Below are 13,536 nucleotides of genomic sequence, written 5' to 3' on the forward strand. Positions count from 1 at the left end.
TAAGTTTATCTTAAATAGCAATCAGCCTCGAATTTCTTATCCTTAATTTACTTTTGATTGCCGTTGTCATAATGCAGATAATATCAATGTTTTATTAAGGAGTCGTCAACGTGCCTAATATAATACAATTACAGTCTGGTAGTCTATAGAAAATTTGTAAAAAAATTTTTTTTTTCTTTTCAAACTTCACTGTGCTTTATTATTCACAGATCCAAAACTAATAAAAAAATAAAAAAAATTTCCACAAAGCAAAGCATATTTAAAATGAATTAAACGAAATGTATAACAATAAAAAAGAATTCATTGCAAGTTAAAAGAAGAAGAAGAAATTTTATTTAAAATCTTTGACATATAATGCTACAGTTATCGCGTCATAAATTGCTACCTTGCCAAAGGTGTGTTCTATAATCGCAATTATCGATTTCCTCTATAAAATGTTTGGATTCGATGCTACCGATGATGCTAATGCTGAACTTCTTAACAAGTTGAAAGACTTGGATGTACGCGTTGATTCTGCAAAAACAAATAAATGCTTTTACTTAAAGAATTGTTGGAGATCTCTTAAGCTGAGAGCCACTCTCAATCATATTGGATTATTGGTCGGCTTATCGGTTTATTGTGGTGTGGGTGGTGTGGTAAGTAACGCTCGCCTCTATAAAGAGAAAAAATCTAAAAATTTTATAAAATTATTCCATATGAATAGACATCGCCAGCTATGCAGAATCCATGCAAGCATTTATTTATTACATGCAAATCTGGACATAGGGTCAACCTTAGAAGCACCAAGTTTTAGAAATGACTTACTGCCCCAGGATAATAGGCAAGTGAAAATATCGAGCCCCTTTTTGTCATGCATAGCGTATTGGCTCTGCGCAAAGATCGTCAGTTCGTTCACTTTTATGATAAGAGTGATCTTTCCTTACCACTGAATAACCATTATCTTACCCAAGCACTTCAATGAAAACTACGCGTTAAATAAATGTAATGGTACGGTATTAACTGAAACGCTTCAAATTTGGCATCTTTTATTAATTCCAAAGCCCTATCTAGGGCTAGGAGGGAAATCTAAAACGCATTCTTATTACTCTAAATGGATATGTTAGGAATTCGATCGGTTGTCTATATTGACATATTGAATTTGAAATCGAAATCGTTTTTGAGAATTGCTATCAATCGAGAACTCTTACTGAAAAGTGTTACGCTTTGGAAATCGAAAAAGTGCTTAAAATTTTCTCACAATTGACGGCATTTCAATTATTTTGAAATCAAAACAAATCATAGCGTAATGCTGTCAAAATCAATCTATATATTGTGGACTTATTGAAATTCTCTTATTCTCTCTCAGTTTCTGAAGGACTCGAATCTTTCGAATCTTTCTTTCGAATTGTTTGCTATAAATTCTTCATTTAACAAGACTACAATTCGGAATATATTGTGTTACCTAGGGTCAGTTATTCGTAATAGCTGATCGAATGGGGTTTTGCCAAACTCGTTAGGCCTTTTTTCGGTTTTGGTTTATTTACTTTCATTGCTCATTGTCGCTTGTTTCAGAGAGCAAGTGAAATTTTAGTAGGAAAGCGAGTACAATCGCGGTTTGTTTAAATGACTTGATCACTATTTAAAGATAGGTTGATGATAGATCCCAATCATGTTCGCTTTTCTTCGCTCTATGAAATATTCGATGAATATGATAAAAGATTTCTTTCTTCCCACTCTTCATCGAACTTTACTAAGCAAATAATTTTTTTGTTGAAAATTTTCCTTCTAATAAATTTGATAATCTTTAGCGACTGTAGCATCTTATGTATTTTGTCCATGATTTTTGTTAACGCGTCATATCAGCTTAGTATTACGGTTGTGCAAGTACTTTGCTCGCATTAAGTTTAAAAATTTTACTTAATTTGAATGGTTTTTAAAATGATTAAAAAGTTTCCAAAATAACAAAACAACGAAAGCATTTTCCAGCAGGAAGTAACACAATTTGCTCAGAATTTATTTTTATAAAACTTGGTTACCTCACAATTTGCCAAATGACTTATGTAAACTGAATGTTTGGACATAGGATTAATTTGTAAACACATACACGTAAGCATCTGAGCACAATGCCTATGAAATCAATGCCGCTATAAAATTTTCATTGCTCTACTTTCTTTAACTAATTTTCACTTTATAGCTGAGTTTGCATGTTTCGTGTGACCTGATTTTCATTTAGTTATTCTGGCACTTGACAACTTTTAGATTGTTTTTAAAGTTGTAAATATAATAGCTTGGCTTCGAGTTTTTATTTTTCCTTTTTTTTTTTTTCAAGATTTTAATATTACATATTCCTAATGGATATATATAATTGTATAGGCAGGCTAAGGCAAGCATGAGTTAAATTATTTTTATATGAATTTGAAAAGTATTATTATAAACTGTTATAACAGAAAAACATTTCTTACAACCTATAAGATATTGTGAACGGTACATTTGGGTTCTTAATTAACAAAAATATCACGAATATTTAAGATATCATGGGCGCACTACTTATGGGCAAATTCACTTCAATGCACCATCATTGCCACACAGGATATATTAAATGTGTCCGTAAATGTGTATATAATAAATAGCCTGAACAATTTAAAGTATACTTTATTTTCACAGTCACTTCCAGTCACTCACGTATCATTTTCACAGTCACTGCCTATATAATGTCGTAATTTATAAAATTTCTCAACAAAAAATGCTTAATAATAACACCACAGCATAGTTAATTGTGTGTTTTCGGCTCTCTCCTACTAAAAGTAGGCGTTTATATGGGAAAACGATCGAGTTTTTAATATTGGACTGTGAAAACTATTTCTTCTACTAATAGTACCTATAGTACGATTGGATCATGCATAAAAAGTTTATTTATTAACACTCATCAGATCGATAAATAGATTTTTTTTAAAAACTTAAAGTACAAAAATTTTATCATAAACTTAAAAAAAAAAAAAAAAATGTATGTTTAAATTTTCAATAAAATTAAGAAACAAGATTATCGAAAATGTATATTAATCGATAAAAATTTGTTGAAAATTATTGCGAGAATTCTCGCATAAATGTTAAAAAAAGTCAATCAACACAATTTCTAGTTTTTTATTTGTTTAATTAAATCGATAAAATACAATAAAATGTAAACATACATTACCAAGAAATATTTAAACATTCCTTTGCAATTATATATATATACAAAATTGTCTTAAACTCTGAATGTTTATGTATAACTGTGTAGATAGAGTTCATCAAGGTTATGGTCATAATGGGACCATTAAAGCATCATTGCTAAGCATGAGGTTAATATGGAAAATATTGATGAACATTTTGATTTTATAAAAACGATGTCTGAAAATAGATATATATATTATTAATGTATATATGTGTGTGTGTATTATGCTCGCATAAATAACTTGTGTTCATTAAGTTTAAATCATTTCATTAATAATTAACTTGAGAAAAGTGATGATTAAATATTTGTGAATTGTTATAAGCGTTAAATGTTAAATGGTACGTAAATAAATAATTAATTAATTCAATGAATAAATAAATATTTTTCCAATTATTTACAGCCACTTTATCACAGTAATGTATGCTTATCGAAAAGTATCTTAAGTATTTTAAATATTCGATCATCATAAATTTTTCAAATTGTTATAAACACACTTCGTAAACTGTAATAGGCGTCGTTAGAGGCGACTTTGCCATATTAGATCTATCGGAAAGTTCCGTTCATTCCGGTTACAATAAGTATGCGCATATTTGACCTAGCAAATGAACTAAAATCATGTTGGTATTAAGTGAGACGCCATAGTGTGCCCATGGCTTCTGATAAACTTCATTTACGTTAATGTATTTTATACGAATGTAAGCAAGGAAGAAATGCTAATAAAACGTACAGGAAATTTATTGAAATTCTTTGGCGAAGGTACAGTTCTTGAGTAGAACATTCAGACGACACTTTGAAAAAATTTCAAATAAGTGATTTCGAACTTTCTGATAAGCCAAGCTCTAGACGATCAACTTGGACCGACGACGATGTTGACGAAATCATATTAGAGCAAAACGCAATTTTTTGTCCACATCGAAGACTGCGAAAAAGCTTGATTCAGCTCAACAAATCGTTTCGGACACCGTTTCCGAATATTCAGAGAATGAGATTTGATTATATTCTAAAAACGGCTGACCTATCATTTATTGTTGCGATTGGCCACGACGGATATATGAAAATAGATCAGGTTTAACAATCCATATGTAACGGATCATACAACCCGCCACGAATTGTCCTTATGTCCTTAATAGGCGTAGTGTTCCGCTTGTGCGCAAGGTTCATTGCCCATCTCTTATTGTGAATACAAACTTTTCGAAACTCAAAAACTAATACTCAAGATATTTGCATTAATGTCTTTTCATTCATTTTTCATTTTATTTCATGGTTCATTTATTTATTTCTTTGCCATATAGTGTTAACATATTTTGTATATTAAGGGAAACATGTTTAATTCGATTTACACGATAACAAGGAAATCATTGAAGTGGTTCCGAAATAGTTATCTTACAATTAAGAGCAAAACGAATTTGAATTAAAATCCATAGCATAACTCTTTGCGATATAACAGAAACTGATGGTGATTATGTGTCAAAGTACAACTTACATTGGATCGCTTACCTTTCAGATCGAAAATTCAGAAGAAATTGAAAAAATACTTCTTTCTTTCCCTTTCTTTCTTTCTAGGTACAGTGTATTATATAATAAAGTAACCTTCTAGTACTCAACGATACTCTTGCATACAGGCAGGTTAAGGGACCGAAATAGTTATTTTATTTTTTTATTTTTTTTTTGAGACTTTGGATCATTGCTGTAATCCATAATGATATTTATATTAAAAGCGCAGGAATATAGAGATTAAAGTATTACATAAGTTATGCATTGCAGGAGATAAGGGCAAGTCATGTACATGTCGATGGTTATGTCTTACGCTCTGGGAAGTGAGAGCGACCCACTTTCACATTCAGTACTCATGTGCCATCCAGCATCGTAAGGTTAAGTCTTCGCGACGGAAGCCGTTGCAAGAACCTTGACACACATCTATTATTTATACGTTATATGTAAGTAAGTTGTCAACATTTGTTTTCTTAACATTGAAAATTTATTGAAATGGTAGTGTCTATGAAGAGAGTATATATAGCATTTGGTCAAAGTTAATCTATAGCTATTTTCGAAGAAGATATCAATTTGCTCAACTTTGAAAGTTCGAACATCAGACGAATGAATAGGAGGGGGATAAATGAACGTTAAAAGAAATGATAAATTTCCGCTAATGTGCGCTTTCACCTTTGCTTTAAATAGAGAAGGCTGTCTACGCTTCGCATCACGGCACACTCGTCTTGATGCGAATATTCTTAAGAAAAAAATTAACAGCACATTTATAATCGAAAACATTGATACATACATGTTGAACTAATAGAGTCTCACTAGTTCAATATATGCAAAGAAGAAGAAGAAGAACATTTATGCATATATATTAAGAAAGTTTAAAAAATAAATATAATAAAACATTGCGATAAAAGCATTTAAAACTTAAATCTCTTAAATAAATTATTATTCATTATTATTATACTTTTTAATTTATTGGTTTTTTTTTTTTTTTTTTTTTTTTGGAAAATCGGTCGCTAAGCGGAACATATAGCCTATTTATGTATGTATGATTTTATTTCTTTTTTTTTGCACAGATAACTTTTAAGTTATAAATATTTATATATATATATAATGTGTGTATGCGTGTATGTATATGTACATTCGGAATGTGCCAGTCTTTATCTGTACGAACAGAGTTTTGGGAGATGTCAAGCATTTCAAAGATTTGAAAGCAAGTCGGGAAAGTTGGATCTGCAAAAAAAGAAGTACAAGTAAAAACACTACAGTGAGACAAGGCCCATCATTAAATATCCTACGTAATTTCGCATTATACTGGTATTTATGTAATGACCTTTCAAAATAAGGTGTTATATGGGAAGTGGTCGAAAAGGTTCTCTGATCTGACCAATATTCGATAGCGTTCGCCCTTGGGCTAAAATATGCCGGGATAATTACGAACTTTCGATTGAATATAATCGAACAAGACGGAGAGACGGACGAGCAGATAGACAAACTTAGATCGATTCAGGAAATGACTTTGACTCGCTCGGTATAAAAAAAGGATGGCTAACTCAAGGCCTTCTGGGTGTTGCGTACATCTGCATACATTTAAGATAGTCTTGTACCATAAGTGGTATAGGGTATAAAAAATTGCATACGATAATCGTGTAAAGGTATAAAGAATTTCAATATCAGGTATCAAGTGATTACAGTGTCAGTTTGCACTAATGCAAGTGATCGTAAAGCCGAACAACGAGTCATCTAAATAGGAGAATTCAATTAATTGACTACTTAGTGCACACTCTACACTTAGTTCGTCCATACAAGTATAGTTGTTTAAAATTCACTTCACAAGAGTTAGTTATCGTTGGAACTTAGCAGGTATTACATTATCATTTGTAGGAAGAGATAAACTCTACCTTTACTCTTCTCTTGTTACACCATGTAAGTGCATGCGTAGCATGTGTAGGAAATGGTGAGAAAATACATTTTCTTGTGACGTGCTGCATATGCTAATAAAGTTTTTATATTTGTGCATCTCATTCGAAATGTGTTAAGAACAAATGAATGCGAAATTTTTCTTATTGATCACTTATCATAAATTTAATGATTCATAAATTTCCAAAGATTTGCAAATAAAAATTTAATTGTTTAATAATAATTCAGGTAAGAAGGATATGTTCGCTTCAATGCGAATTTTCGATTATGCAAAAAAAAAAAAAATAATAAATACATCATGAAAATCGAGCAGCGTTCAAGCACGGGACAACGTATGAACATGAACATGAAGCTCGGGATAACGTGGACAAGTCAACGGTCAAATAAAAAAAATGCAAAAGACCATTTATGTTAGCGTAGACAGTCGTAAAAGATCCATAGACCCGGGCTAGTTGTGCGGCGAAGCTAATTTCCAGCCCGATATTGTGAGTAATCAAGTGATTACTCTGCTCATACTATTAAAAAAATGTACTTCCTTGGTTCTCTACTGCGAAATAACAAATCGTTTATAACTCCATTTTGTTGTTGTTGAGAGGTAAGAGAATTTCATTCTCTTCACTATTTGTTGATTTTTCGTTCATTTTTAAATTCCTTTGATTTAGAAAACTTAAGGGAAAACAAAACTTAAAAGGAAACAAATAGATACGGCACCAACAACAACAACAACAACAACAACAACAATTCATTTGCAGTTTCAGCAATTTTTGCGCGACCAAAAAAAGTCTGAATAAATTTCAATTGGATATAAAAAAGAAAATCATATGCATCTAGGAATTCCCACGAAATTCTCACTATGATGACTTTACAGTTTTACTTATTACGACATGATGGAATCTCTTTTAATGATCATTAAGATAAAAAAAAAAATACGTAATTTATAGTGATATGAAACTGTATGATATTTAAAATTTTGTCCTTCGAAAGTCGCAATTTGTTGCATTTTCCTTTTTCGTGAAAGGATAGCTCGGTTCTTCAATGAAGATTCAAATTTTTATTCATTATCTTAATACTGATTGATTAGATTGCTTCGCTTTGTTCGAAATAAATGATAATTCAAAGGGATGATATTCTAGCTTCTATAATATATATAATAATAAAGGAATGGAAAAATTAATTTTGCAAACTAATAGCCATAAAAATAGATGGAAGGATAGATGGACGGATAGGCAGACATGAAAATTGGACAAATAGACAAATAGATGTAACGTTGTACAGATGGCGGACAAGGCGGTGATAAGATCATTAACGAGGAAAAAGTAGACAAATGGAATGAGCGTACAGACTAGGACAAGAGTAATGAGAAGCATGTCTCTAGACCTTGCAACAGAGAACATCTGGTATGAAGGGCTTGAGCCTTCAAATCGTTGATTGATCGAATTATGGAATTAAATTTGCGTCCTCCACAGCTGTACGGGGGGTAGAGCATAAAGACGAATAGATTTATAGACGGACGGATGGACAAGCAAGCAAACAGACAAAGAAGAATGAATATCAATGGAAATGGCTGAGTTAGTTTAAAGTTTCAAACTATGTATATATATATGGTTTCTAAGCGATATTTCTGGAAGTTACAAGCGCAATAAGAATACTCGCTTAATTCAATCTTTTAATGATAGATAAAAAATTGTATGAATTTATTTGAATAAAATTTATATACGAACACAAAGCGAATATCTTATGATTTATGTCTTCGAAACACTCCAAACTTTGGCCTAAAATGTGTATACATACTTTTATATCATCTATTTTATATATGTGAATGTAAATGTGTATTACGCACCTTTGAGTAAAATATTTCCTATTGAAAAAGAAAAATAGTTTATCGGTTATTTTTAAATTTTGTCTCACTTTGTGTGAATGTAGATAATTAATTTCATATTTCATTCTTACATATATAAAGCAAAACAGGACCAAAGTAAAAAATGATTGCGTGCCTGTAATGTGGGCCAAAATCAGATTTGATATTATATAGATATATATATGTATATATGTGTGTGTGTATACAAACTTATTATACAATACACTTTTGTTATGTTCGGAGGGTGGTTTAAAGAAAATGGAATGAATGACTGCTGTTTCCCGTTTGATTTTTCTGCGCTCGACATTTAAGAGTCATTCTTATCTCAGATACAATTTAGTTGCAAGTAAATTGAAAAGTATACAATTGTTGTATTGTAAAGTCTTTCTTTCTTGCTGCTTGGTCATCAAATGTCCATTTTATTTAAATATAGATTTATATGTGTAATGTTTTTTTGATGTTTTTCGCAATTCATTACAGAATTTATATATATATATGTGTGTGTGTGTGTGTTTTTTTTTTTTTTTGTTTTTTAATTTTTTTATTAGCATTTTACAGAGTGTGAGAAAATAATGCAAAAAAAATAGGCAAAGAAAACAAAAAGCAGAAAGCCTTAAAACGTGCTCTCAACATCAAACATGTTGTGTTTATGTGCCGGTAATGGTTGCATCAAACTTCCGAACAATGCCTTTAATAGTGCTTTCTTATTGCATTCAAACATATCCATATAACGCATAAAGTTTGCATAAAACTCGAAATTCAAAAAAAACAAATAAATAAATAAATAAATAAATAAATAATAAGAATAATGATAATGAAAAGCAAACAAAATCAAATTTATGTAAATAATTTTCTTCTTCTTCTTCTTCTTCTTCTTCTTTTTATTGTATTTCATTAGAGGTGCGCGTATAGCATAGAATTGTATGATAACCAACCCCACCAACAAACGTTTTCATGCTTCCTTAGCTTCCTTAGTTAAAATGAAAATTCAAGTTATTCAGTATTTTCAGTATTTTTGCTTTCACCACAAAGGTTGAATTGGTGGAAGCACATGTGCAATTGTGAACTAACAAATTGATATTGTTAATAAAAAGAAAAAAAAAAGAAAATATATATTTCATTAATGTTAAAAAAAATAACATAAAGAATTGTTTTCGGAAAATTGTAAAAAATGTTCTTTCAAATATTATCGAAAAGGTTGCACCTCTTTGTTTTTTTCTTATCAATTAAATTTAAAAAAATCCGCGTACATAAATATATTCGAAATTAGAGTAAAATTCTAAATCGATATATATATATATATATATATATATATATGTCTGACCATTCCATATTTATACCTGGCCAAATATATAAAAGACCATTCGTGTTTCTCACCAGTCGTCATATACCTTCGATAGACATTTGTATGCTACATTCAGAAAAGTCGTATTTCCCTTAAAAGTGCACCTGTACTTTCTGAAAAACTGAAAAGTTTCAATAAAACAATAGAAACCTATTTAATATTTTCTACAAATAACTAACAAAATTGCCTAAAAAAAATTAAAACAAATATTGGCCGATGAAAAAAAAAATTTTTTATTTATTATATTTTATACATAATTCCATGGCGAAATTCCCGATAGTTTTTCCGCTCGCAAATTATGTCAACACACTAAGTGGAAATGTGCACCAAAACTTGGAGAACGTATGCAACGACGGCCGCGTAACGTCTACAAAGTTTAATAATTATATTTCGGTCACGTTTTCGATGAACTTTTTCTGTGTTCTGTTTTGCAAGAGAATCCTCTAACTCAGCAACTCATTAGAAAAATTGTCATATGCTACATTACTTGTAATACAGGGCGTATTAAGTTGGTACGGATACGATACGCAACAACCAGAACGATTTCATGTAGACTCATTCTTTATAATAGCGATCGATTTTGTGTCACTTACTGATTTGATCTAAGTTTGTTTGTCTGTCCGTCAGTCCATATATTTTCGCATTCAATATACAAATCACAATCTACATCTGAAAATATATCTGGAATATTTTTATGAAATTTTTCATATAGCGACGTTTGTTGCTTCCAAGTACAAATGCTATTGAAAATAGTGCGGATCAAACCTTCTCGTTTTCGACAAATTCCGATATAAAGACTTATTTTGAAAATTATGAATGTTCGGAATAATTGCATTAAACGAAGTGGCGTATGATATTTAATGGTGCGCCGTGGCCAACCACTATCTTTTTACTTGTTTTATAAAAAAAAGTACCAATCATAGGGGAACAAATTGAAGCGAAGAAGAATGAATGCCAGGCCAAACGATCTACTGATCCGGCAAATATTATAGCAGCTTGGACGGAATGTTTTGATTTAATTAATACTTTTGGTTGTTTGTTATGTGGTAAATATTCGACGCAAATTTACGCTTCGATTTTATCGGTCGCGAATTTAATCAGAATTTGCTTCACAATAAAACTTCCTATTGAATTATCATCGATTACGTTTAAAGTGTAAGTTGAAGAAAATTTAGATAAATTTATTTAAACAGTTCTTACATCCTCGCTTGATTTCGTTGCGATAATTTTAACATTTCCCTTGAGAGACGGAAAACATCTTAGTTTTTATTTCCTTTTCGTTTGGTAATCCGAACATGACGCTGAGTTAACAAAGCTCAACCAACTTTTAAATGTTCATCCCTTTTATACGTTTTCGTTGAATTTCTTTTAATTTTGTTACATGAAAATAAGTAAAAATACGTTAACAGCGTGAACGTGTGGCCTGACGTTCTCCTGGTGCGGTATGATGACCGTTTCTTCAATCCATCAATGGGATTCGCTTCAATTTGCTCACATGCGATTAGCACTTTAAAGTAAAAAAACACTATAGTGAATCACGGAGCAATTTGCTTCATATACCTCATTCATAGTGGAGTGTTAAGCGGTTGAAAAAGTGATCCGATCCGATCCGATCCGATCTGATCCGAATCACTTTCAACAATGTTCGTCCTTGAGGCAAACATGTTGCCATTTCATCAAAATATCCCCAACAATTGTGTCTTGTGCGTTGAGCTCAAGAAAACAGAACCAGCAGCCATATAGACGGACAAGCTTAGATCGATTCAAAAAATGATTCTGTATCCGCATAATATGCAAATGTAAATGTATTCCATGTTCTTCTAGGTCTCACGAAACTTAATGTACCATTGTGCCACAAATGGTGTAAGGTATAATAAATAAAAGTTGATGAGCACACACGCTCTACATGCACATGTTTAAGTTTTTCCATCAGTTAGTGCAATTTCTTGCATGTGTAAAACAATAAAGAATTGCAACAGCAAGTGAAATTCAAATCATTTCGAAATCTAATTAATTTTTAAATATTTCAAAAATTTGTTATTCTGCGTGCGTGTCAGCAGCATCGCAGTCAGTATGGGTATAGTAATTAAATGATAAATATCATTCATATACTACATGAATTTGTTTTGCAAAGGAAAAGAATTAAAAAAAAAAAAAAAAAAAAAAAAAAAGGATTTGCAATAGACCTTAGATAAAATCGCGTTGGGAACATTTGGGAATAGCTATCGATATCGATAGGACTCGGTGTTATATTGTTATACGTTTATCACTCGACAGTAATTTTACAATCGAAAAATTTTTCATTCGTTCGAAGAAGACGAAGCTGTAAACTCACTACTCATTACAGCGATAATACTGTGTTTTCTTGATCGATACTGTGTTTTCTTGATCGAAACACGCGAATACACCAGAAAGCTTGAAGTTAATTCTGGGTAACTTAGGATGCGTAAATAGCTATTAGAATATGATTTAAATGAACCTAAACGAAAAGAATGTTTGAGCGAAATACGAACTTTGCACTTGTCATCCATCTGAAAAGCGAACGGAGATACATATATCTAAGCCGGTTCGGAATTTTTACTCTTAACAAGTAGAGAAAATATTTTTGGAAAATGTCTTTCTCTCTCTTTCTCTATCTCTATCTATTACCCTCTCTCTCTCTCTCTCTCTCTCTCTCTCTCTCTCTCTCTCTCTTTCTCTCTATCTTTTTCTCTCTCTTTCTCTCTCCATCCCTTACCCTTCTTATCGTCACATAGCCTTAGGATATATACGCAAATATTCAATGCATTAAGCAAATGAATAAAGTGAAGAAGATGCTTTCGTCCGATGTTTTTCGCCATTTACTGAACATGCAACAAAGCGTCGACACAGCTCCAAAATATGTTTTCTCAACACATCGACATCTTCTGTTGCCAACGAAATTCTTTTTTGCCGCAAGTTACTTTTGACATTTGGTTACAAAAAGGTTGTCATTAGGTACGAAACGAGAACTGTACGACAGATGGCCTACTATTTCAACTTTTTGGCGGTTTAGATAGTCGGTTATTAGAAGAGATATATGAGAGCTTGTTATGTTATGATAAAAAATGATTCGGCGGATTTTTTTTTTTTTTTTTTTACTTCACCAAAGATGTCTGAAATTTACGGTTTTACGTTTCTTCTAAATGCACAATTGCTACATGATCGGCGATCAGTTGCTTCAAGGAGCTTCAGGCGGGTATAACTTTTACTGGATTTAATTCATCTTGACACCTCCTGACTGCTATGTGTTTGTGCACATAGATCCATTATTCGCCATCTGTATATGGGTTTTGAAGGATCGCCATTGTATTTCTTAAGTATTCGTTGGCACCAATCGAGGCGAGTATCTTCTTTAGTTTACAACAAATTATGTTGGATGCAACGAGAAAAAAACTTTTGTACAGTAGAAGTAATCATGTAATACTTTATATATATATTGGTGGAGCTAATGACCGAGGTTATCTCATAGTATGTCATAAAGTATGTCATGGGCCGACGTCGCATTGTTAGTATCGCAATAACTAATTTTGAATGACCTTCGCAACTTTCGACGGTGATTATTCAACTCGTTATACCAGCAAGTCTCACAGTGGAAATGGTTTGCAGCTTCATTGGCTAAAGTGAAAGTAAGTTGATTGATGCGCCCTTGTCATGATAATCCACGTTGAAAGTCATGACAAATCACACCACAAAAATTTTCTTCTGTTGATGCCGTTG

General features: G+C 31.7%; 1 protein-coding gene across 1 annotated transcript in view; it reads left to right on the forward strand.

The window, feature by feature from the left end:
• Window positions 1-299: 299 nt before the first annotated feature.
• Window positions 300-13,536, forward strand: part of LOC119641603 (TWiK family of potassium channels protein 7) — a 32,624-nt gene continuing 19,387 nt past the window's right edge. The window contains exon 1 of the mRNA XM_038040384.1: window positions 300-635. Coding sequence (XP_037896312.1) covers window positions 435-635 — 201 coding nt within the window. The 5' untranslated portion in view covers window positions 300-434. The remainder of the gene's footprint in view (window positions 636-13,536) is intronic.

This window comes from Glossina fuscipes, unplaced genomic scaffold (genome assembly GCF_014805625.2).
Source record: "Glossina fuscipes isolate IAEA_lab_2018 unplaced genomic scaffold, Yale_Gfus_2 0, whole genome shotgun sequence".
NCBI lineage: Eukaryota > Metazoa > Arthropoda > Insecta > Diptera > Glossinidae > Glossina > Glossina fuscipes.